Below are 27,233 nucleotides of genomic sequence, written 5' to 3' on the forward strand. Positions count from 1 at the left end.
CAAAGTAAACATAGTAACTTTACAAATCAATGAAGTTGATGGATCTACTATGAAACGCCAACTTCTTGAAAGATGATGTTTCAAAAGAATGAAAAAAATGCCAGAAACTTAAAAAGGTGAAAAAGAAGAAAAACTTCTTTCTTCTTTTAGGGGTCCCCTGAACTTACACATACCAGCTCCACAGTCACATCAACTCAAAGAAGGGAGAAATCTCCCCAAAAAATGAATTATTGCCAGTACACATATAGAAATCACAGCAGCAATGATTTCCAAAGGGAAAAAAAAAGCTTTCGGCATTATGCCATCCATCTTTTTTTCCTTTGGGCTACTGATACTCTTATCAGTTTCTTAGCATGTGTAGGGAAGACAAATGTTTTATGCATATATATATATATATATATATATATATATATATATATATATATATATATATATATATATATATGGGTCTACTTTAAAACATCGACTTACCAGATCATCGACTTGCAAATCAGTGAGATGACAATGCTGACATTTCACTATGCTGAATTCCCGCAGCATCGTAATTTCACTCCAGGACACTAACCATTTGACCACCAATGATAACGTTACAATCAGAAGCAAATGACACCCACCGAAGTGGGGGACTTAGCCTCCCATGCCCCCTCATGTGGGTGCTGCACCCCCCCTACTTAAATATACCAACTCCCAGATTGCACTACAGTGGAGAAAGCACAGAGTTCACCATGGTGGCCAAGTGGGTAGTTTCCCCAGAATTAAATTGCAACATTCTGGGAGTTCTGCATAGTGAAGATTCAGCATTGTTGTCTCATGTATATATTATTGCCATTTGATTACCTGGAAAGTCCGACTGGGTAGAAGCCCATTTTCAGCAGATGCCTATGAAGGAAAGCTCCAAATTATTACAAAACATTGAAAGAATAATAATTTTACAATCTTCAAATATAAAACAAAAACATCTGCAGTTAAAACAATTACAACAAATTATACATATTATAAAGACATTGGTTAAGAATTGATAGAATTTATTTAACAATCATTTAATATTTAGAGAAATTTTGGAAGGTTTGTCAAGAAATTAAAGGTAAGTTAGTCTAATACAAACAGGAATCATAATATGAAGTCAGGAAAAAACAGGCTTATGATACATTTAAAGAGAAAGTCAGACAATTTGATAGTAGATGTATAATATATAAACATAGATAGATAGGTAGGTAGATAGATATATAGATAGATAGATAGATAGACAGATGGATAGATAGATAGATAGACAGACAGATGGATAGATACTATATAGATAGAGAGATATAGATGTATATCAAAATAAAGAGTAAGCTCTTATTTTGTTTAGCTCAAAAATCAGTAGGAAAACGTCAGCCCTGAGCTGTACTGTCTTGTCATGCACTGGGATATTTGATAAAATGTTTAGCTCCATCACATTAAGGTAAAGAGAGTGCCGCTGTGATAGCAACACCTCAGTCAGCCCTGACCTGGAAGAGAGCAAATGGGCAGAAATCACAGAGGTTGGTAACGCAACACATTAGACGTCTGAAAATAAATTAAGAAAAAGTTTCAGTAGGGATAAGAAACATTTTTTCTAATGTTATGATTTAACACATATTTTTGACACTTTTTATTTAGGACCGCAAATTCATGTGGACAGATGGCTCTCCATTGGACTATACAAACTGGCTCTCTAATGAACCAAATAACTACCAAGGCACAAGGGAAGCTTGTATGATGATGAACTATGCTGGTAAGAGGAGCACCTCTTATAGCTATCTCAAAAAATGCAAAGTGATGTGTTTTCATTGTTATCACTCATTGTTGAACATCAAGTCTTGAAAGCTGAACATAAACAGATGATACTGACTTTTGGATGTGATGAAACTTACTGCTACAGAATTACTTTCACAAAATACCTGACTATTGTTTAACAAAACAACTAAATTCACTTTTTTGTGTTTTTCTGGGGGGGGGGGGGGGAATAAACCTGTAACGTTCACCTGTAGAGAGAAACCTGTCCATAACAATGATTTTAGAGGTGTGTAACAATTGTTACCACATACCTTATGTGCTGTTACAGCTGGGTCACTGGGAAGGGGCATTCCTTTACTCTCAACTGTCTGATGACTATCTTGTCTCTTATTCTGTTCACGGATCTCTACAGATGTGACTCTGTGAGTAACTGAATTATAGAACTATTTAAAAACTATTCCTGACTTTTTCAGACAATTAAATTTACATGCTGTCTGTGTGTCAGCAGTCATAAAATGCTTTACTGGATTTCAAAGTTGATAAAGCAACATGTTTGTTTTTCTTTTGTGATTGTTAGTCACTGGAATAGATACAACTCCATGCACTATAAAGAGTTGTGATTTTTTTATCAGTGATCCTAACCAGTTCTTATATGTTCTTTACATGGATCCCAAGGTGAATTTCTTGTCAACAATGTCTCAGACACATAATAATAATATGAGTACTACTGGAGACCTGATCATAACCCTCAATGTTTTACACTGTAGCACACCACTCTCAGTAATCTCTGGTAAGGTAACCTCAAAAGTTTACTTAGTTATTGGGGTATGCAGTGCCTCATATGGGGTGCACACAGGTTTGCTTCATATTAAAAAATAATATACATACATACATACATACATGCATGTGTGCCCATATACACATGAATACATAAAATTATTTGAAATTTGCTATCAATCACAGTTTGAGAGCCGAGGTTTCAGGCATTTAATTCCTTGATTACCTATTTTTTATCAACTATTAAAAAAATGTTTGTGTCACTGTGAAACATCAAGTTTCTGAAAGCCAGGAATTAAACCGAAAAAAGCCCTCTAAACAAGAGGGAGAAAAAAAATTCTTTTTTCATGTTTTTTTTTTTTTTTTGCAAGGGGGCAAGACCCCTGCACCCCCCCCCCCCACAACTTATATATATCTAGATCTATATATATATATATATATATATATATATATATATATATATATATATATAAAATTTGAGGTTACACCAACTCAAAGAAGAGAAAAATCTCCCTGGAATGTGAATCATTGCCAGAGCACAATTAGAAATTACTGCGGCAATGATTTCTTATGGACAAAAACGATCAGCCTTATGTTGTCCATCCTTTTTTTTTCTGTGAGCTACTAAAGCTGGAGGAAATTCTTCTTGAGATTGTATAGGGAAGCCAAATATTTCAATACCATTTTTCATGTAAATAAAATTAATAATACATATGCTAGATTAATAAATGAATGCACAACTACACACTATACATAATAATAAATTATAAAGTAATATTTATAAAAGAAAGTGATACACTTTAATTTTTCTAGGCTGAAAATAAATAATTAAGCAAAATGTTGAGCTGGTGGAGAAAAGAAAAAGTGAGGGCTCAGTGTCTGTTATTCTAAAAGTGTATTAATTATGGTTTAAGCACTTGGGCTTCAGGCCAGTTATTTTACATTAAGAGGGTTCGTGGTCTGCACTCTTGTGGGAGGAGAGGCTGGACTTTGCCCTTCTGAGCTGGGAATTTCTGGTTAAAAGCTTATAGTGCCTGCATATTTGAACTGCTTCTTACTGAAATTGGTACACCTTGTTTGCTGTGGCATAGACTAGATCCAGGCCTGCTGAATCTAGCTTTGTTTGTATAACTTGAGCACTAAAGTATTCAATTGTATTTATTACTGCTTGGTAGTAACTTGATTAAAGTGTAACTATCATTCTAAGTCTTTTGGATTAAGCACTTGGGATTCAGACCAGTTGTTTTACATTAGGAAGGTTTGTGGCCTGCACTGTGGTGGCAGGACAGGTAGCTTACATCCTTCTAAGTTGGGAACTGCTGATTGAGGGCTCAGTGTCTGTTATTCTAAAAGTGTATTAGTTCTGGTTTAAGCACTTGGGCTTCAGGCCAGTTATTTTACATTAAGAAGGTTCGTGGTCTGCACTCTTGCGGGAGGAGAGGCTGGACTCTGCCCTTCTGAGCTGGAAATTTCTGGTTAAAGGCTTATAGTGCCTGCATATTTGAACTGTTTCTTACTGAAATTGGTACACCTTGTTTGCTGTAGCATAGACTAGATCCAGGCCTGCTGAATCTAGCTTTGTTTGTATGCTTGTTGCTTGTTTGCTTGTTATTTCCCTGAAATGCTAATTCCACCTAAAATGCGGCTTTTCAGCGCTTCTGTGGATCCCTAGTGATATCTGCATTGCTTACTGTACTTATTTCCTTGTTTCACTTGAAAGAAAGTTACTGTTTGTCGTTTTTGCATTTAAGTTACCTGTAACACATTGCATTTAAGTTACCTGGCACTTGCTCACTAAAGCAATTATATAAGTCAGCACTAAAAATTAAAAGCACTACACCCTCACAAACTCCCCTTGAGTACCTTGTTCCCCATTGGCCCTTTTTTCAATTATAAAGGAATTCCCAATACTATTCTAGCATGTCCAAAGGTCAGTTGTTAATCTCCTCTCCGGTCCAGCTGGTGAATCTGGGAATCTTGAAGCAATGTTACAACTGCCTCATGTACACAGACAACCCTCTCCTCCTCCCAACAAATTCCAACACATGTGAGAGATGCAACCATATAGCCAAACTGGAGGCTAAGCTCTCTCAACTTAGTACTGGCGTAACCAGTCAGGAGGAGAAGGAAACCACACTCACTACAATTCCAGTCTCACATAGACCTACCACGACAGCAAACCAAACACATAAACACACAAAAACATACTCAGAGGCTCTAAATAAAAATCTGCCTAAGCAGCAGAGACCTCCAAAGCAGACACTCAAGCAACCGCTACCCCAAAACAAAACACGTGCAACACATAGCTCACAAAGCCAATGTGCCAAACAGTCACAGCCCTTAAGGCTAAACAACACACCTGATACACTTGTAATAGGTGACTCTATCGTCAGGCACACTGACGTCCCGCTCACCAGGCTGAACAAGGAAAAGGTCATGGTGAGCTGCCTGTCGGGCGCTAGGATCCACCACATAACACAAGCACTCAGGTCACTCCAAGGCAAGTACAAATATGACTCAGTCATTGTCCATGCTGGTGTGAATGACCTGAGACGTACCTCCCTGGACTACATGAAAAGAGACATAGAGGAGCTCTCTGAGCATGTAGCCCAGGCCGGTATGACCCTGACCTTGAGTAGCATCTTACCCTCACCAAGAATGATGCCACAATATGAAGACAAGATGATCAATTTCAACAATTGGCTTAAGTATTGGTGTCATTCAAAGGGGATCCAATGCCTGTCAGCCTGGGATGACATGCTCGACAAGCCATGATGCTTCGCTAGGGACGGCTTACACCTGTCACCCCTGGGCTTTCGGATATTGGCAAAGGCTCTTGCTTCCCCCATAGTGCCTTTTTTAAGCAAAGCTCAAAAGACAAACCTACCTCCATAGGTATCACACGGGATAAGAAACTAAGAGTAATGCTACTCAATGCCAGAAGTCTAAACCTCAAGATGCATGCACTCAAAACTCTCCTTAGCATGGAGAACATCGATATCTGTACATTAACAGAAACCTGGTTCAAGGCTCCCGAGAGCACCCCAGCACTACCAGGTTATACCTCATACCATGCTTTTCAGCCCCAAAACTTGGACCGAACCACAAAAGGAGGGGGAGTATCAATATTCATCAAAGATACCCACACCTCCAGGTTGGTGGCACAGCACGAAGCATCAGTGACTATCCATGTGCAACTAACAGTGGGTAAAACTGCCTTCCAGTTTATAGCCTGCTACAGACCACCCTCCCAAACCCAGGAACCCCACTCGGCCTTCCTGAGGACACTGGAAAATATGAAGGTCTCTCCAAACACCATTATATTGGGCGACTTCAACTACCCAAACATAGACTGGGAGCATTACTCTAGCTCCAACACCCTAGCCCAAAGGTTCCTAGAATTTATAAACTCAAATGCTATGGAACAACGTGTTACCACTCCCACAAGAGGGGAAAACATACTGGACCTGATCATCACCAACATGGGGACTCTATGCTCCAGACTAGAAGTGTATCCCTCATTGGTAAGATCAGACCATAAACTAATCTCACTGGATATTCTCATCCCAACCCCATCCCCTGCCCGGAAAACCACAGTGAAAAACTTCTCTAAAGCAAATTTCACACTCCTCAAAACCGAGGTGGAATCCTTCAAAGTCCCTGCGCCTGTGGAAAATATGGCCCTGACCGCAGAATCCTTTATAAACACATTCTATGAACACCTTCAGGAATGCATGGATCATGCAATCCCAAATAAAACCAAGACCCAATCCTCCAAAGGCAGATGTCCTGTCTGGTGGACCCCAGCCATAAACAAACTATACAATAGAAGGAGGAAGCTACTACATGATAGAGCAAAATCCCAAAAAGGGAAGGCATCTCTGATCAGTATTAGCAAAAAACTACGGGCACTCATAAATTCATCTAAGGCCAGCTTCGAGAGAAAAATTGCACAGAACACTAAGGATAATCACAAGGCTTTCTTTAGTTATGTTAGGAACCTGGGTGGGAATTCCCAGATATGCTCAGAATTAGTCCAAAATGACAAAAAATACATCAAACCCACAGACATTGCCAACATCCTAGCTGACAGGGTCAGTGCAAACTCCCCCCCCCCCCCAACAAAAGGGCAAATATCAATCCCAGCAGTGTGCTGCCCCCCTGACATCTCAGATGCTCAGGTAAGAGCCGCCCTCTCCAAAGCAAAAAACACAGCATCAATGGGACCAGACAGTGTCCCGGGCTGCATCCTACATGAACTCCAAGAAGAGCTAAACCCAAACATAAAACTACTCTTCAATCTCAGCCTTACTACAGGATATGTACCCAAAGAGTGGCGTACAGCAACAGTGGTCCCTCTCCACAAAGGTGGTGCCTCAACGGATCCTGGAAACTATCGCCCCATAAGCCTGACTAGCTTGATCTGCAAAGCTATGGAAAGGATCATCATGGACCTCATAAATAAAGATATTGGGGACCTACAGACACTGGATCCTACCCAGTTTGGCTTTGTTAAGGGCAGATCCTGCCTCTTAAACCTGGTTGATTTCTTTGAAACAGTCACCAAGGCCATTGACGAGGGGAAGGCGGGCCACACAGCCTACCTGGACCTCGCAAAAGCCTTCGGTACAATACACCACTTTGCATTATAGATAAGCTCACCAGCTTAAATATAAACCCCTATGTCACTAGATGGGTTGCAAACTGGCTCAAGGACAGAACCCACATGGTTAGAATTGCTGGAGCCATGTCAGACTCCAAACCAGTTACAAGTAGTGTCCCACAAGGCTCAGTCCTGGGACCTCTCTTGTTTGGTATATATTTCTCGGTGGTACAGGCCAACACGGAAGGACTGTGGCTGACCAAGTTCGCAGATGACTGCAAACTGGGTGCCATAATTGACTCTCCAGCCGACACAAGCATCCTCCAAAAGGGCCTCATAGAAACAGACAACTGGTGCCAGAGCCATGGCCTCAAGCTAAACGCCAAAAAGTGTATAGTCATCCCCTTTGGCAAAAGCAAAGTGCCCACAAATTACCACATAGGTGGTAATCCATTAAGTACAAAAGAAGTAATTAGGAACCTGGGGACCCAAGTTGATAGTAATCTCTCATTTGACAACCACGTGGCCAAAGTGGTTAGAAAAACATTTTATATAGCCCACCTAATCATGAAGGGATTCACATCTAGATCAGGGGAGGTCATCGTGCCTCTTTACTCATCCGTCATCAGGCCCATAATTGAGTACAATGCCCCTTTTGGGATGTACCTTACCAGACACCTGCAGCAACTGGAAAGACCCCAAAACTACCTCACCAAGAGGATCAAAGGGCTCAAACAGATGCCATATGCTGCCCGGTAAAAGAAACTCCAGCTCTACTCAGTGGCATACCGCCTGCTCAGAGGCGATCTGTACCTGACGTATAAAGCCATTTCCAACCCGGAATTAATGGACATGCCGCACCTCAGAAAATCCAAATCCCATCAAGCTACACGCTCGAGAGACTTGAACCACATCACTGAAATAAATAGGACATGCTGGAGGGACAGATTCATAACCCAGAGGCTCCCTTCACTCTGGAATAAAATCCCAGTCCAGGATAGGCAGAGTCCCTCATTGACTGTCTTTAAGAGGAATCTTGATGAGTGGATGGGAGATCGTAGGTTTACCGAGGGTATCACTTCTGTGTCACTGTTAGACAGAGGCACAGTATACTAACCTCGAAAAAGGGCATAGCAAAATTAATTTAAAATGGGTGGCGAAAGCCAAACACACTCTGGCTAGGCTTATAAATGCCCTAGGGCAGATAGCCTAGTATGAACCTATGAACCTATAATGTTACCAACTGTAATAGATGCATATACTCCTTTATGACTCAGATACTTGCCATAAACAGCAATCGCTTACTTTGTTACAGAAATGCATGAGTGGTTTCAGTCATTCACTTGAGCTCTTAAGAAAAACAGTTATAAAAAATAAAGTATATAATGTTTTTACTTATACACTATCAGGGAGCCCTGAAGGAAAAACACAATTATGAAAAAACTAAAGTATCTCAGGCTTTAATGTTGCAGCAGAGCTGATCAAAATGAAGGCAGATCTCTCCTGCCTGTAAGGCCCTGCTCATTCACATTCCTTGACCAAAATTGTCACTGCAGATATGATATAAAGGAGCGAGAATTAATTGCTGTAGAGGACGGGCTGACTGAATGCCTAGAAATACAGACATTATATGTTATTGATAAGGAGAGCAAGCATCAAAGAAATGTTATTACAGCTTTACACTGCACTACATAATAAGAATTCAAAGTAGAGACTAAGAAAACCAGGGGCACATATAGTAGGTAAACACATGCTAAGGTATACTAAAGAAAAAAGGTTTTGTAACCACAAATGACAAAAAGGGATTTAAAAAAACATAACACAAACAATGAAGCGCTTTCGTCCCTTCTGATGTGAGACTTCATCAGAACCATATGAAACAAAAAGAGTGTTTTATACAAAGCAGTGAAAAACATGTAACATACCACTAACCTAAAGATATAACAGCTAAAGTAAACATCAGTTAATAGAGCTATAAACTAAGTGTATGTAAGCAGAATTTGCAAATAAAATAGGCTAACACAGACAGATAAAAATAGAAATAAAAATAAAGAAAAAATATTTCATACCTTATAATTCTGCAGCTTTGATATTTAAAATGGGTGCAACAGAAACATTGTCATTAATACCAGAAAATATTGCAGTTTTCAATCTAAGCTGCCAGATGAATTCCCTTCTCTCAGTTTCATTCTTCCAGTGACCACTCCTTGTATCTTTTTAATAATGTCTACTATACCAAACAGAAACTTAATGCATAGGTTGGAAGTCAGCGTATGCTTATATAATGTGTTGTTAATATTTTTGTTTTGAATGGCATAAACATGTCTGTACATTCTTTTACGTAGCTGTCTTTTGCTCTTGCCAATGTAGAAAAACTGTATCCCTGGCAAACTGCTATGTATACTAATCCACTGCTGTTGCAGTTTCCTACTTTCAAAATTATACATTGCGGTGGATTACCTATTGTGATGAAACTATCTTGCAGGATAAACATACAATATTTACAAGCCCCACAATGCATGGTCCCTTTACAGGTAGTACTAATAATTATTTTGGGATGTTCAACCAAATATTTTAGGTTGTGACCAGTTTTATAAATAAAGGTGGGTTTCTCTCCCAAAAATATGAGTGAAGTCCGAACTACCTCTGAACAACACCCAGTTTTTCAGCACATTCTTTTTAATATCTCCCTCTTTCCCAAAGTGAACAATCATCGAGTTTGTAAAAGACTTAGTGGCCATTTGTTTTGTCATTGCTGCAAAACCTACCTCATCTCCTAGAAGGGGTTTATACTTTGTACCCCACCCATCCAAAACTTCATTTCCTATTTTAAAAAGAAAATTTTGGGGGGTAGCCTCTATCCTGAAACATTTGTATACATTTACCAAGTTCTAATTTAAAGGCCAAAACATCTGAACTCATCCTGGCTGCACATAAAAGCTGGTCCTTAAAAATATTTTTATTAGTATGTCTTGGATGGCAGCTGTTAAAATCTAAATAACCATTTTAAAATGTTGTTTTTCTAAACACTCTTGAACTAAAGCACCAGTTGATAACATCCTTTAAAATAGTAAAGTTCATGTAGTAAAATTGAAAGTACTTCCTTTTGGGATAATTATAGTGAATTGTATAATAAAAATGCACATGTGTATGAGGTAAGCAACATAATAGTAGCTCTCTGAGTCAGAAAACATTGTAGCATTGCATCAGTTGAAGTTTTGTTCAAGGACATCATCTATTGCTTGGCCTTTTTGTTTTAATGGATTCATGATTATTTGTTGAACAGTTTTTCTCTGACAAACCAATGAAAAAATCATTAAAACCTGCTTTCAGTGAACACAATTTTAAACTTTTTGTGCAGGAAAGGCAAGCACCCCTGCACTTAGTCCCTGGGGGGAGACCCCACATTCCCATAACATATATATATACCAACTCCACAGTCACACAACAGTAGAGAAAGGTTAGTATCATATATCTGCTAAAAGTGGCTTTCAACAATAAAGCAGTTGTGCTATTGTCAGTCATGCAAACAGTATTCCGTGTGAACACATATTCCTTTCTTAACATCCAAGCAACTCATTATATCATGCTACTGCCTGTTTTGTAGGATTCAGGATGGTTGAAAATGGAGGTTTGCTTCCACTGAGAATCTTACTGCCATCAGTTAATGGCTCAGAGTCCTCCCCATGGCTACAACAAGCCACTAGATCAGAAATGAAAATCCCAGATAGAGCCTGGAATCACTGACGCAAGACAAAAAGCCCTTCTTATAGACAGAAATTCTGTGAATTATGCAACAAAGTCAAAACATTAATAAAATAAGACAAAATCCTATATTACCAGTCTGCCCTAAACTCCACCCAAAACAACCTTACACAGTTTTGGTCAACCATCAACTCCATCCTCCACCCAGGAAAAATAGGAACCACTCCACCAAACAAAACAAACTCCTCTGAAAACGTTGTCACCTCTTTCAACACTCACTTCACACAATCCGTTCTATCACTAGCAAAACAAAACAACCCCTCTCCCCTTCCCCCTCCAACTACACCTAGTAACCTGCCCACTGCATTCGCTTTCTCTCCTATCCATACCTCCAGCATAAAAACACTCTTATCGAAACTAAAGCCCACAAAACTAGCAGCTGACAACCTCCCAGCTGAGTACCTTAAAATTGCAGCTGAAGCCCTAGCCTACCCAGTTGCAATCCTGATTAACCGATCTTTATCTGAAAGTTATGTCCCTTCACAATGGAAAATATCCGACATTATCCCCTCCACAAAGGTGGGCCCTCCACAGAATTCACTAACTACCGGCCCATAGCAATTCTGTCTCCTCTATCAAAAATACTTGAGAGATGCATTCACTCTCAGGTTCTAGGCTACCTCCTTGCTAACAACCTCCTATCTAACACACAGCATGGTTTCCGAACATACCACAGCACAACCACTGCCTTACTTGCTTTCACTAATACAATCCTTCAACATAAAAACAATGGTTATTTCAGCTCTGCAACTTTCCTAGACCTATCTAAAGCATTCTACATGGTCCCTCATAAACAAGTCATCACTGTCCTCAGTACTCTATCCTTCTCTCAATCTGTCACAAACTGGTTCCAGAGCTACCTGACTGACCGCCATCAATCCATTGTTTGGCATAATGATATATCCCCCCAACTCCCTGTCTCAGTAGGTGTTCCCCAAGGATCCATCCTTGGAGCCTTACTCCATATTCTCCTTATTCCCTAATAATCTAGCCTCTGCTACCAAACAAGCCACTCTCGTACAGTACGCAGATGATTCCATCATCATCTGCTCAGCCCACTCCCTACCTGAACTTCAAAAGACCACACAGGAAGCCTTTTCCTCAGTTGAAACTTGGCTTTCAGATGCACAATTAATACTTAACCCAAACAAAACAAAACTCCTCCTCTTCCAACCCACCAAACACAATCTAAACACCCACCAATTTAATATTAAAACCAATGACAACACCATTATCCCCAGCAACAGACCACACCAAACTACTTGGAGTTGAAATTGAAAATAACCTTAAGTTTGACATCCACTTCTCGTTAACCATAAAAAAGTACACAAAAAAACAGGGAGCTTTATACAGAAATAAGCAATTCCTCAACAAATCAGCCAAGATTTCAGTTGCAAATAGCCACCTTATCTCCACCCTACTCTACGCCTCTCCAATATTTACCAACCTAAGGCAAAGTGAGTTAGGCAAACCCGAAGCTTGCTACAACAAAATAGCAAAGTTTGCCACTGGCGCAAACTACCGTAGCCACCACTACACCTCACTTATTGAACTAGGCTGGCTAGAACTCCCTCACCTCCTTCAATGGTACCAACTCTCACTCACCCACAAACTACGAAATCATCCTCTAACAGTCCCCTCCCTCTAAAATCTACTCCAACCCTATCATACCACCAGACCACTATGCTCCAGCAACAAAAATCAATTACAGGTAACTAAAACCAGGAACTCTGCTGGAGAAGCTCTCTTTTCCTAATCCATAGGAAAATTATGGAATACCCTTCCTCACACTATAACATCTGTGTCATCACACACTAACTTCAAAGCTGCTCTAAAATCTCATCTAAAAAAGCACTGGACATGCCCCTGTAACAAACCTCTCTAATATCTCTACCCCAACCTCTCTAATCCCTTTCTTCCACCCCTCTAACTACCTGAGATTGCAGCCAAATCCATTGCTTGTAAACCTATATCTCAGCTGTAATCTTAGCCACTGTTATTAAAGGGTAATAGCTGCTAGCTCATGTTTTAAATGTTTGTAGCTTCTTTGTAAGTTTTTCTGTGTTAATTATTTTAATTACTTAATGTAGTTTGGATGCTGTATAGCCCCACTGACCATGCATGACTTGACCTGTTAGTCTTTATGGCACCAATGATATAAGTGTTGTACCATTTAACTAAATAATTTCATTTTGAACTCTAACTGTTTACTACTATTGTTAAACAAAACCTACCTATGCTTCTTGTAACTTGTAATTAATTATTGTTTTTATTGTGGAGCTTTTCTCCCCGGACCTCCAGCTGAAAAAGGACCTGTGTCCAGTTGGATTTTCCCAGTCAACAAATGTAAATAAATAATAATAAATAAATAAACAACAAATTGTCTGAGGATAATTCAAGAAAGTGCAGCTTACTAATGTTTTAAATGTTTGTAGCTTCTTTGTAAGTTTTCTGTGTTAATTATTTTAATTACTTAATGTAGATTGGATGCTGTATAGCCTCACTGACCATGACGTCACCTTTTAGCATTAAGAAGTTGGGGGGTGGAGGCCAGCTTATGCTACAAAAACACTGATTTATCCCCTACATGGATATTATGATGGAGTCCATTATATTTGATGAAGATAATTATAGCTGAATGTAAATGATTTTGTGCTCCTGGTTAAAAGAAGGACGGTCCAACATTATATAAAACAATGCAATCTGGATGTGGCTGCTCTCCAGGAAACACACCTAGACAAGAAAGAACATAATAAGCTGATAGGCACATTGTACAGAGGAGTGGCAGCAGCCTTGGGTGGGGGCTGTAAAAAAGGGTTATATGTTACTGTGAGCAAAGCAGAATTTTTAATGATCCAAGACACTTTGATGAATCCAAAAGGGAGGTACTTGGCAATTAGAGGTCTTTGGAATTGGGAGAAAATCACCCTTGTTGCACTGTATATGCCAAACAAAATGCAGCAGAATCACTTCAGAGTAATACTGGGGCATCTAACTGAATTTCAGGAGGGAATGATGCTTTATATGGGGAACTAGAATTTCATAACTTCTATAGAAGGATTTAGATGGGGGGGATCTAGATCCATGAGAGTCCACAGGTTGGGTAGGTTTGTTTTCAGATATTTTAAATTTATGGATATAAAGGATGCATCTTGGGGACAAACCCTGAATCCAGTGTTTAAGTACTATTCATATAGGCCCAACACCTTCTCAAGAGTATATAGAATACACATTATAGTAGAGAATAGCTACAGGTTTAGGCATTGGGAGGAACATCCTATGGTATTTTGGAGCATTGTCTTTGGAAAGGCATGGGGAATTACAGTGTAAAGCATTAGAGGTTTCTGACCTGTTTATTTATTTATTTGGCATTTGTTTACCAGGATGGTCCATCTGGTTTAAAAATAAGCCATTTTGAGCAGAGGCCCAGGAAGAAAAACTCCAACAGTGAAAACAACTATATACAAGAGAATCGTTACAGATACATGTGATGAGACATACAAATCAATATTTTAACACTGGTAGAGGAAACACAGCGTATGTACATATCATACATATTATACAACTTAGCCTTAGGATATTTGCACAATCTGTTCTAAGGTTTTCTATGATATAGTATGAAGTTAAAATTGTTGTTCATTTTTTATACAGAATTGAGATGTTTATCACTTTGTTGTGATACAGAGAAGGCATAGTTATAGGAAAAGGGGGTGGATTATTAGATATGAAGAATATTAGAAGACTGTTAGCTAATCTTTTAGTTGGACTGAAAGAAGAGTAGGTGAAAAAAGCTAGAAGCCAGAGCATATTACAAGGGGGAGGGAGAAAGTGATGCTTTTCTAGAGATGGTCTTCATCTGTCACCCCTCGGATTTTGGTTACTGCCTAGGGCTCTTGCCACCCCAATAGTGCCTTTTTTAGGTAATGTCACAAGAACTAAATTCCCAATGCAAAAATACCCTCTAAAAACAAACTCAGGGTTATGCTACTAAATGCTAGGAGTCTAAACCAGAAACTGCACTCACTGGAGGCAGTCCTCACCTTGGAAGATGCTGACATTTGTGTAGTCACTGAGACCTGGTTTAAGGCTGTGGAGAGTACCCCAGCTATACAAGGTTACATTTACTTCTACATGTTCAGACCACAAACTGAAGGCATGAGAACTAAAGGAGGTTGTGTCTCAGTATTCATTAAAGATAAATACACCTCTAAATTGGTTAAACAGAAAGATTCCCTTTAATTACTTCAGGTGGAATTGACTGTAGGTAAGGCCCCTCTTCAGATCATTGCCAGCTATAGGACTCCCTCCATGACTCAGGATGACCACTCATCCTTCTTGAATCTACTTGAGTCAGTCAAGATACAACCAAACAGCCTGGTTTTGGGTGACTTTAATTACCCATCCATTGACTGGGTAAATTATATGTGTTTTAACTCACTTGCTCAAAGGTTCCTGGACTTCATTAACTCTAATGCCCTGGACCAGCTGGTTGACACACCCACAAGGGGTTTAAACATTCTGTATCTGGTCCTCACCAACATGGGGACTGTTGCACCACCCCCAGTGTGTGGCCATTCCTGGTGAGAGCTGATCACAAATCAGTCTCACAAGAAGTAACTATAATACAAGACTGCCTCTTAGCAACAACTAGACTAAAAAACTTCTCCAAAGCCAATTACAACCTCTTATGAGACATCATAACTAGCTCCATAACCCGTCCCCCCATTGATGGAACAGACACCTATGCTGAGTTATACACCAATGCTTTATATGAGAACCTGAACTATTGTATTGACTCTGCCATACCTGATAGAACGAAAGCAAGATCTTCAAGGAATAACAAACCTGCCTGGTGGACAACTGCCATTAATAGCCTATACAAGAGGAGAAAGAAATCACTGTCTAAGAGTAGGAAGGAATGGTCTGAAAACTGGAAACACTCCCTCCTCAACTTAAACAAGCAAATAAGACTCATAGTGAAAGCCTCCAAAGCTAACTATGAATCCAGTTTAGCTTTTGCAACTAAGGATAACCACACCACGTTCCTTAGTTACATCTGTAATGTCAAAGGTGAGGCACGCATTTGCACTGAACTTGTAGTTAATGGTACTACATATACAGAACCTGTGGATATAGCAAACCTGCTGGTTGACAGGTTCAGTGAAAACTTCACTCTCCTGTCCCTGCCACATATATCCCAAAGCATCCCTAACACCTGTCCTCCACCTAGTATCTCTGAGGAGCAGGTCTTAAGCACCCTCTCAAAGGCCAGAAACACAACTTCTATGGGACCAGGCAGCATCCTGGGCTGTGTTTTACATGTGTTAAAACAGGAATTAGCATCATCACTGGTCACGCTTTTCAATCACAGCCTAAGCACTGGCTTCATCCCAATGGGATGGAAAATAGCTACCGTCATCCCTATGTAGAAAGGGTGTACATACATGGACCCTAGGAACTATAGATCCATTAGCCTGACCAGCCTTATCTGCAAGGCCATGGACCGAATCATCATGGACCTTATTAACAAAGATATAGGAATGCTCCAAATGCTCGACCCTACCCTATTTGGCTTTGCCAAGGGAAGAGCATGCCTGTTAAACTTGGTGGACCTCTTCAAGACAGTCAACAAAGAGGACAAATCTGTGCATATGGCCTACCTAGACTTAGCCAAGGCCTTTGACATAATCCCCCACTCACACATCATTGAGAAACTCATCCAGCTGGGTGTCAACTCATATATTATCAGGTGTGTTCCCAACTGGCTTACTGATAGAACTCATACGGTCCAAATAGGGGACTCCACCTCCTCCAGCAGACCTGTAACCAGTGGTGTTCTACAGGGATTGGTTATGTAACCCCTACTGTTTAGAAACTACTTCTCTGAAGTACTGGCTTATACTAAAGGACTGTGGCTGACAAAGTTTGCCAATGACTATAAATTAGGAGCAATCATTGAAGCCCCTAGTGATGTCAACATCCTGCAAGAAGGTATTATGCAGATTAATGACTGGTGCCAAAGTTATGGTCTTAAACTTAATGCAGAAAAATGCATTATCATTCCCTTTGGCAAGGGTGATGTTCATGCACACTACCACATCAATAGCAATACCCAAAGCACACAATCAATGGTGAGAGAATTGGGCATACAGGTTGACAGCAACCTTAACTAAGCTCACCATGTCTCTACAGTGGTAAGAAAGGCATTTTATATTGCTTATCTCATACGTAAGGGCATTGCCTACAGAAAAAAAAAGAGGTTATAACTCCCCTGTACACTTCTCTCATCAGGCTCAACACTCCCTTTGGTATGTTCCTTTCCAAATACCTGCAGCAATTGGAGAGACCATGAAGCTTCCTTACAAAACAATTTCAGGATCTTCAAGATCTGTCTTATGCGGACAGACTGAAATCATTGCCACTTTACTCTGTGTCATACAGACTGCTCAGAGGTGACCTGTGTCTTGCATATAGAGAAATCTCTGACCTAGCTTTAATGGAAATGCTACACATTCGCAAGTCAAATGGCACACATGTCACTAGCTCAAAGGACCTTAACCTGGTATGTGACATCAACAGAACTTTCTGGACAGACAGATTTGTCTCAGAGAGGTTACCTCACCTTTGGAACAAGTTTTCTATTCATGTTAAACAAAGCCCCTCATTGGCCCTATTTAACAGTAATTTGGACAATTGGATGGGTAACTGGAAATTTGCTGCAGGGGGTTCCACCTGTGTTCTGCTTGGCAGGGTAATAAGTGCTGATTTCAGTGTCTGCTTGAACCAAGGCACCCTTGGGGACATGGGTTGAACTTGGCTAGGCTTGTAAGGGCCCTGGGGCCATTAGCCTAGTAACCTCCTAAGATCCTATCTTCCTATAAAGTGTAGGTGAGATTAGCCAGGAGAACAGCATGTGCATAGCCAATGATTGTTTAGATGCTGCTTTTGGGATTTTTTAAAAGCTACTAGACCAGGCATACTTCTTGTCAATAGTGGGAGTCTTTTCTACACTTTGGCAATAGTGTGTGAGTATAGGCTTTGTCCAGGTATTTTAGAGGCTTTGGAGATAGTGAGAAGCTTCTTATTTTCAGACCTAAGGGTTCTGTTGGGGTTGTAAGGTTTGATTATGTTTCTCAGAGCAGGACAGGCTAGGGGCTCATAGGTATCCAGGGCTTAATGAGGTTATTCCCATGAAGCCCGCCTTGAAGAACAGGCGGGTACAATACTGAAATGTAGTTGGTTGTTAGTATGAATATGATTGGCTGTTACTAATATAAAATTAATTTTGGTACTTTCATAATCTATCTGATGAAGGGCAAGAGCCTGAAAGCGCTTATCACAGGATTGGATGTATTGTTTTTCATGGTTTTAACATTGTCTTATTAAACTACGTTTTATCAATTTTACATAGTGTTGATCTGCATCGATTTTTTCGTTGGACTATATTGTTGCTGTTCGGAAGGCAGATCCTTAGTGTGCTCTCCATATTTTTTCTTCGTTGGATACCCCACCAGAGGAAGCAACATCCTTGACCTGATTATTACTAACATGGGCAACCAACCATTGCTCTACACCAATAGTCAATTCCTCCTTGGTTAGATCCGACCACAAACTAATTACCATGGAAATCCACATCTCACCCACACCCCCCGCAAAGGTAACCACCATGAAAAACTTCTCCAAAGCTGACTTTTGGCTCCTAAAAACAGAGGTGGCTAACTTCACGGCACCCCTGCCAATAGAAAATAGATGCATGGCCATTGAATCATACACCAATGCACTGTACAAACACGTACATAAATGCATGAAACTAGCCATACCCAACAGAACCAAGATGCTCTCCTACAAAAAAGGAAGCCAGTCTGTTGATCCCCTTCCATTAATAAAGTCTACAGCAGAAGGAAGAAACTGTTGCAGAAAAAGGTGAAGTCCAAAGACTGGAAAAACTCCCTTATTAGCCTCAACAAAAAGTTGAGATCCCTCATCTAAACCACTAAAGCCAGCTATGAAGGCAGAATTGTGGCAGAAACAACACAAAGCCTTCTATATTTATATCAAGAATCTCCACGGCAATAGCAGGATTTGATCCAAGTTACTGCAGAATGGTACCTCCTATACTGAGCCAACAGATATTTCCAACATACTGGCTGACAGATTCAGTGCCAAATCTACCCCTCCCCCCAAAAGCACCAATCACAATACTAGAAGAATGCCATGCACTCAGCATCACTGCAGCACAGGTTAAAATTGCATTGTCTAAGGCCAACAATACAGCTTCCATGAGACCCAATAATATGCCGGGCTGTGTTCTACATGAAATACAAAGTGAACTGGCACCACATCTGTGTGTCCTGTTCACTCTCAGCCTCAACGCAGGCTTTGTCCCTACCAAATGGTGCACTGCTACAGTCATTCCTCTCCATAAATGGGGAGCAACTACAGACCCTGGGAATTATCATCCCATTAGCCTGATGAGTCTGATATGTAAGGCTATGGAGTGCATCATCATGGACCTAATTAACAAGGATATAGGGAATCTTCAAACTCTAGATCCCACACAATTTGGTTTTGTGAAAGGTAGATCATGCCTGCTCAACCTGGTTGACTTCTTTGAGACAATCACCAGAGCTGTGGATGGGGGTAAGGCAGTTCTTACAGCCTTCCTCGATTTGACCAAGGGCTTTGATACCATTTCTCACTCAGGAATCATTGATAAGCTCACTAAACTAGGCATCCACCCCTATATCACTAGGTGAGTTGCAAATTGGCTCACAGATAGAACCCACAGTGTGAAAGTAGTGGACTCCAAGTCAAACTGCCGACCAGTCACGAGTGGAGTCCCAAAGGGTTTGATCCTGGGTCCTCTCCTGTTTGGCATCTGCATCTCAGAAGTCCAGAACAACACAGAGGGACTCTGGCTGACCAAGTTTGCAAATGACTGCAAGCTGGGAGCCATTATTAACTCCCCAAGTGATGCAGACATCCTACAGAAAGGCCTCACTGAGACCAATGACCGGCGTTGGAACCATGGCCTTAAGCTTAATGCCAAAATAATGTTGTCATCCCCTTTGGGAAAAAACTTAGTTCCCACTAATTACCACATCAATGGAAGCCCACTGAACATGGAAGGAGTTATAAGAGATCTGGGGACACAGGTTGACAGCAACCTCTCCCTCGACCAACATATTGCCACTGTGGTCAGAATGTCATTCTATGTGGCACATCTCATTACCAAGAGTTTTGCATCCAGGAAGAAAGAGGTCATCATCTCTCTCTACTCTTCCCTCATTAGACCAATCATCAAGTATAATGCCCCATTTGGCATATACCTCACTAGACAACTGCAACAGCTGCAGAGGCCACAAAAGTACCTCACGGAGAGGATCCTAGGCATTAAACATATGTCTTACACATGTCCTACATGGACAGACTCAAAAAACTCCAACTATTCTCTGTCTCATATCGTCTTCTATGAGGCAATCTCTGCTTGACTTACAAAGCCATGTCTGACCCAGCCGTGTTAGAAATGCTACATCTAAAGAAATCCCAATCCCTCCGCACCACACATTCCAGAGACCTCAACCTCATTACCACAATTAACAGAACATTCCCCAGGACAAAAACACCACAATCCACGATAGCCAAATTCTTTATTGAATGAAACACTAAAACTGTAGGTTGAGCGCTTTCATCTACACAAATTAGATTTCTTCAGAACATCTGATGCTTTCAATCCTTCACTTTAAATACTTTAAAAAAAAATGCCAAATAAACCACCTGATCAATTATACATTCAATTAAATTTTTAAAAACACATAACAACATTCTCTTCTTCGTCATTTATACATAAAAAATAATGATTAATGTAAAGTCTTCAAATAAAATACTATAATAAATCCAAACAATAATAAAATTCCCTGGAATACAAAATGGACAATAAGTAAAAATACCTAAAATTCATACTTAAAAATACACATAATGTATTGGGTTCCTATATACTGAAATATATGAGTACATATATAGTATGTAAATGGATGAAGATGACCTTTAATTCCATATATATACTATTATTAATTTCTTAACAGAGGTTTAGTAGGGATATATTCATTAATACCTGGTGGGCTGGCAGCATTCAGTCTAATCTGCCATTTTATCTCTTTTTTCCCCCAGGATTGATTTGATATCACACCCCCTAGGATTACTCTTGACCACTTCAAGAATGGCAAATCTAAAGGAATCACAACCATCACTCTCTTCCAAATGTCTATATAGAGCATTGTTCTTGTCTTTCTTTTTAATACAATATAAGTGGTCATATATTCTATTACGTAACCTTCTATGTGTGTGTGTGTGTGTGTGTGTGTGTGTGTGTGTGTGTGTGTGTGTCTGAAGGGGTGGTGTTCAAGTGGACCATGCAGAGGAGCTGTGCATGTCTGGTGGTGATCAGCCAGTGATAGGGATGTGTGAGGTTTTGTCTGCACACCATCAAGCCATGTGCATGCCTGACACAGGGCTATGTTGGACAGCCATGGACCATACATGGCAGGATGTATGGTTCAACATATCCCGGCAGGGATGTGGGAAATGGTGCTGCTAGGAGTCTCACTGGCACCACCAGGCCCAAGGACAGATGCAGTACTACTCCTTGATGGTGATTCCTGTCTGCTGGATCTGCATTATTAACAGGACTGGTTAGGACAATGTGCCTATGGCCTGCTCCAGTGTGGTGTGGACAGCACCCTCCATTCGGTAGTGCTGGTGGTATTGCCACTATGGGACTGTGAATGTGCACGGCCACATAGGCTCTCAGCTGATCATGTTGCTGATTACATCCACCTGGCTAATGCACTACTCCCACCACATGCTCAACCACACACATTGCATGGTCGAGCAGTGACAATGTCTCATCCCACTGTTTATCCATGACATCACACAAATGATGTATGGCATCACAAATGCCATGGAGGTCTTCACACATGGCAAGCAGATCTGTAGTCATGACCCAGAGCATCTGTCTGTTGTTGCAGTCAGTATGTGCCAGTGCCTCCATGATGGACCATAATATGCATCTGGTGACACCTGCTGTGGCACCTGAAACAGGGGCTTTGATGTGCAGCAGTCCTTCGTCGAGCACCCCTGACCATCTGTGTGTGTTACCTCCCCTGCTGTCTGGCTATAGCTGGTGTCTACACTGACAATTGCCATAGTCAACACACTAGCCTGTTCCATGCCACCATCCTTCAACTGTCCATTATCTGTGGCTGCTGGGGACTGGGTATGTGAGGGCATACTGACTGTGTGCGGGGACATGGTGGGTGAAAGTGGGATAACAAACAATGGCACGGATTCAGGCCCCAACAACCCCTCCTGTGCCTCACTATGGCCACTATCATCATGGGAGTCCACTAAGACACTGACATCAGGTTGTGAGGAGGAAAGACACTAATCCCCATGTTCAACTATGAGGGGAAGACAACATACGTAAAGTAATACCCTGCAGTATTATGTTTGCTCACACACACACACACACACACACACACACACACACACACACACACACACACACACACACACACACACACACATGCACGTGTGTGTGTGTGCAGACACACTCCTGGTAAAGTTTGACACAGCTTTGACACCTATAGGCCTTTCAGGCCAGACCTTATGGTAGTTCTGCCTGCCACAATCCATCTCCTGCACAGCTACTGTAAGGCACACAACAAAGGGTGACAAATCCTACTGTGTGATGGGCCTATTAGTAGAATGGTAATTTTGACCAAGACCAAGGCTATTGGAGTGAGCTATACAGTGTCACCAAGTGCATATGCAAGTACTGTAAGAGCTGACTTACTGCAATACAGACCACACATGATGACAAGGTGTAAAGATATGTGATGATAACTGATGAAGGAACAAGAGTATGCACTATCACTGCAGTACCTACATAGTACAGACTCACAGGGATTCATTTCAGACAACATTGCAGGACAGTCTGCAATACACACAGGAAACATGTAAAGTACTAGGCGCATAATCTTATAAGATGATACCAGGCTATTGGTCCTGATGCCCTCATAGGCCTAGCCCAGACTTTCGCCCATGTCTCTTCAAAGCTAGCACCTGTTTCTCCTGTCCAGCTGGGGCACACACGTGATCTCAGGGCTGTCTTATAAGTTTCCCATGCAGTCATCCAGCTTCTTCTTTAGGAGGGCTTTACACATACTTTGCTAGACATGGGTAGGGAGTGTACTTTACAGACAGTGTATTGTGTGGGACACTACACTATCCTGCCAACAAGTACTATACATGTCACAGACCAGCTGAGGGCCTTGTATGCATGTTGTGTGAGTGGGGTTTGTCTTACAGATATGCAGAAATACCATCAAGGCTGGTTTGGAAATGTCCTTGTATGCCAGACACAGGTCATCTATGATCAGTCTGTCTGAGATTGAGTACAGGGACAGGGCTTTCAGCCTATCTGTATAGGATAGATGATGCAGACCCAGATTTTGCCTGGTCAGGAACCTCTGTGGTCTCAGCAACTACTGCATTTGCTTGGCAAGGTACATGCCAAAGGAGCCATAGTACTTGGAAATGCATCTGATAAGGGTGGAGTATGGGGATGTTGTGGCCTCCTGGTTCCTGGATGACATACCCGTATTTGTGAGGTGGGCCATGTAGTCAGCTGTCTGTACAATGGTGCCCACACAGTGGGTAACTGTCAGGTTGCTAATAAACCTTGGTACACAACTCACCTCAAACCTGACTGCTTACCCAGTACATTATTATTACTGTCATAATTAGTGTGGATGACAGCAGGGAGGATGATGCATCTCCTGGCATTCAGTTTGTGGCAATGCTTCTTGCACCAGTAATTAATTTGGGTGAAGGCCTCTTGGAGGATGCTCACATCAGTAGGGGAATGTAAGACAGTGGCCAGCTTGCAAGCATCTGTAAACCTGGTCAGCAACAGACCACTGCTTTTGTCTTGTAATTCAGAAATGTATATCTCAAACAGTAGAGGCCCCCAGACCAATCATTGGGGTACACTGCTCTGAAAGAGTCTACTACTAGAGGTGGCTTCCACTACTTTGACTGAGTGGGTACTATCACTGAGCCAGTTAGCTACCCATCTGGTAACATACAAGTTGACACCTAGCTGTGTAAGCTTATGTATTCTGGCCAACTGGGGATTATTGCGAGAGAATTGGGCTAGGTGAAGGTAGGCATTGCTCACCATCTTCCCCTTGTGCTTGTGTTTGTTGACCACTTCAGAGAAGTTGACCAGGTTTAACAGGTCTGATCTCCCTTTGTGAATACCACACTGTGTGGACTCAAGAATTTTGAGGTTGCTGATGTCTCTGTTCATAATCTCCTTGATATTGCTTTCCATGCTGTTGCAGAACAGGCTAGTTAGGTTGATGTTCATACGATTGGCTGTGTCAAGTAGATTGTGTCTTTCTGTATAGGGATGACAGTGGCTGTCCTCTGAACAGATGGGATGACACTGGTGCTCTGGCTTTGGTTGACTACAGTGTGTACTGGAGCTCAGAGCTCATGCCTGAGTTCATGTAGGATGCAGCCAGGGATGGTATCAGGCCTATGGAGACTTCTGTGTGTAGCCTTTGAGAGGGCATTATGGACCTTCTTCCTGATGATGAGGGGATGGGGGCAGGTGCTTTGCATGCACATGTGTACCAATATGGGGACAGGGGGTGATGTTTACACTTCACCTGTCTGCAGCAAGTTGGCTATATCTATGCCATATTTGTATGTGGTGCTATTGACCACCACTACAGAGCAGATTTGGGTGTTCTCTCTGTGACTGCAGACATATGTGTGGAAGGCCTAGTGATTGGCCTTGGTTGATGTGTCCAGTTCACAATCAAAGATAGCCTTAGGGTAATTCACCTATTACCTTATTTGCTTGTTCTGACCAAAGTGACATTGCTTCCAATTAGGCACCTACTCCATCTTGGCCCTGTCCAGCAATTATTTCCACCTTTTAAAGTATTTGTGCATTGCTGCTGTCCACCACAGATGTTTACTCTACCTTGAGGGAGATGATGTCGTCCTATCAGGTCCATACGGCTATGTAGGTGCTCACATTGTATTGTGGTGTGGGCTTGGACACTACTGCTAGTTCCAACTGATGGGATGGTGGCTGTAAAGCTACGTCTACCTGCTTTGAGGAGATTTATTGTCATTTCTGTAAAGTTAATTTTATTTGACCCTGACAAGGGGTGGGGCAGGGCAGAGGAGATGGTGACTTGAACAGTGATGGCTATGTAGTCAGATCTTACCAAGGAGGATAACACCTTAAGGAGTGCTACAGTGGCTACTCTTGTTGGTTAGGACCAGGTACAGGATATTTCCACCTGCTGTAGGAGTGTTTACCAGCTGATCCACTGCATTGCCATTGACAAAACAGAGGGATATTTGTGCGTTCATGTTCAGGTAGCATAGGTCATGCACACTATGGTTGGTTAGTTAAAGTCACCCAGGAGCAGGGTAGATGGTTGAATCTTGACAGATTCCAGCAAGTCCAGATAGGTGTGATTGGTGTCTAGAGTCATGGTTGGAGGTCTGTAGCTAGCTATGATTTGAGTAGGTGTTTTGTCAACAGTTAACTGCACTCGGAATTTCTCCCATGTGTCATTCTGTTTGGGCAGCCTGGAGGTGTGTATGTGTATGATAATGTTTAAAACTCCACCTTCTGTGGCTTTCAGCTCTCTATTTGGAGTCTAAACATGTGATGGAATGAGTAACTTAGCAGGGTTAGTGTGCTCTCCATAGCTGCAAAGCAGGTGTCAGTGACTGCACAAATATCAGCATCCTACAGGACAAGGTACACTTGCATTGACATGGGTTTCATGCTAAGACACCTAGCTGATGTTAGAGCAGGACATCTGCACAAAGGCACATATCACTGGTGGGCAATGGCTGGAAAATAGTAACACTTCATACATTTAGCCATAACACACTTAGTTGCTAGCAAATACTGTCTCACATTCACAGGACTACCTCGCAGGATATGACATCTGACATACAAATGTATGCTATTATGTTATGACTTCAGTCTTTAATGGGTTGCCAGTGATTTGCCAGACAAAACTCAACTGTATGAGGCATTTCTACAAATATGAGGCAAACATGTGGTCCATCTGCAAAACTCTGGATAGTTGACAGGTATGGGCTCAGTATAGCACTACAGTTCAACACACACTTCTGCGCCTGTTGTTTACTATGCACATACCCTATATACATCTCTTACATTTGTAAGACAAGCATATGTATCATAGTAGCATTCACAGGTGACATACAGATATATACAACATCATAGGTAGCTGGCCTAGCAGTGTCACAGTCAATATTGAACAGACACTACAGTAGTAGTCATACATGAGCTGACCTTTCCTGGGGTGACTCAGGGGCCAGAGCTGTGATCTATGTCACTGCAGACAGAGCCAGCAGAAATGGCCAAATGTGCCGGACAGCAGCCTGTGAGTCCAGAATGTCTTGTTGCGACCTAATGTTTAACTTCCTATTTCATATTATTGGATCCCCCTTCTGCATTCCATTAGAAGCTTAAGTGACTGACATACCTATTATAGTGTTGAAAGGTTTCCTCAGAATTATGCACATTTAGATTTGTGTAGTCCGTCTTTGTGTAGATAGGTTCAGATCTGTGTTGCATAGGCAACAGCTTGCCTTTTGTAGGTAATGCAAATGAGCAGGTGATGGCCTGTGCACCAATCGGTGTCTCCTACTTGCTACTCGTTTCCAGAGCAGCTGTGTTGTCTTTCCATTAGCTAATGCCATAGCAACACAGTGCTATGTTTTAGTCCTTCATGTGGGCCTTGCCCCTTTTCCTTGCCTGTAAGGGGGACATTATGGAGGTGTGGGGGGTACAGATTCACTGTTGGTAGATGGAAATACCTCTCAGAACAAGAAATGTGGAGACAGCCCAACAACATGGGGGACAAAGTTCCAGAATTGGGAACAGATTGTAAGCAAGTATTGCTGTCATACACATAGAAAATTGCTAGATTAACAGGGTTTGTCTGCATATGCATTTTCTGAGTGATTTGACGTCTGACAGTGATATGTCTCTTACATACCTCTCAACTGTCCAGATGTTCACAGACTGCCCAGAGGTTTGCCTGTTGTTTGGTCTGATCCTCAGACAATTTATGTATTTGAGAAATCAGTAGGATAATGTGAGGATTGTAGTTAGTAAATGTTGACATCCATATGTGTTTCAGACATCATATCCTTCAGGGATGTTATGTTATGTTACAACACACCCTGTAACACCAGCAACTGT

At 41.4% G+C, this 27,233-nt stretch overlaps 1 protein-coding gene across 1 annotated transcript in view; it reads left to right on the plus strand.

Moving 5' to 3' along the window:
* The window catches only part of LOC122816611 (lectin-like), a 166,809-nt gene that overhangs the window by 132,386 nt on the left and 7,190 nt on the right, over positions 1–27,233 (plus strand). The window contains exon 5 of the mRNA XM_044089518.1: positions 1,642–1,756. Coding sequence (XP_043945453.1) covers positions 1,642–1,756 — 115 coding nt within the window. The remainder of the gene's footprint in view (positions 1–1,641; positions 1,757–27,233) is intronic.

This window comes from Protopterus annectens, chromosome 12.part0 (assembly GCF_019279795.1).
Source record: "Protopterus annectens isolate FY-2018-M chromosome 12.part0, PAN1.0, whole genome shotgun sequence".
Taxonomy (NCBI): Eukaryota; Metazoa; Chordata; order Ceratodontiformes; family Protopteridae; genus Protopterus; species Protopterus annectens.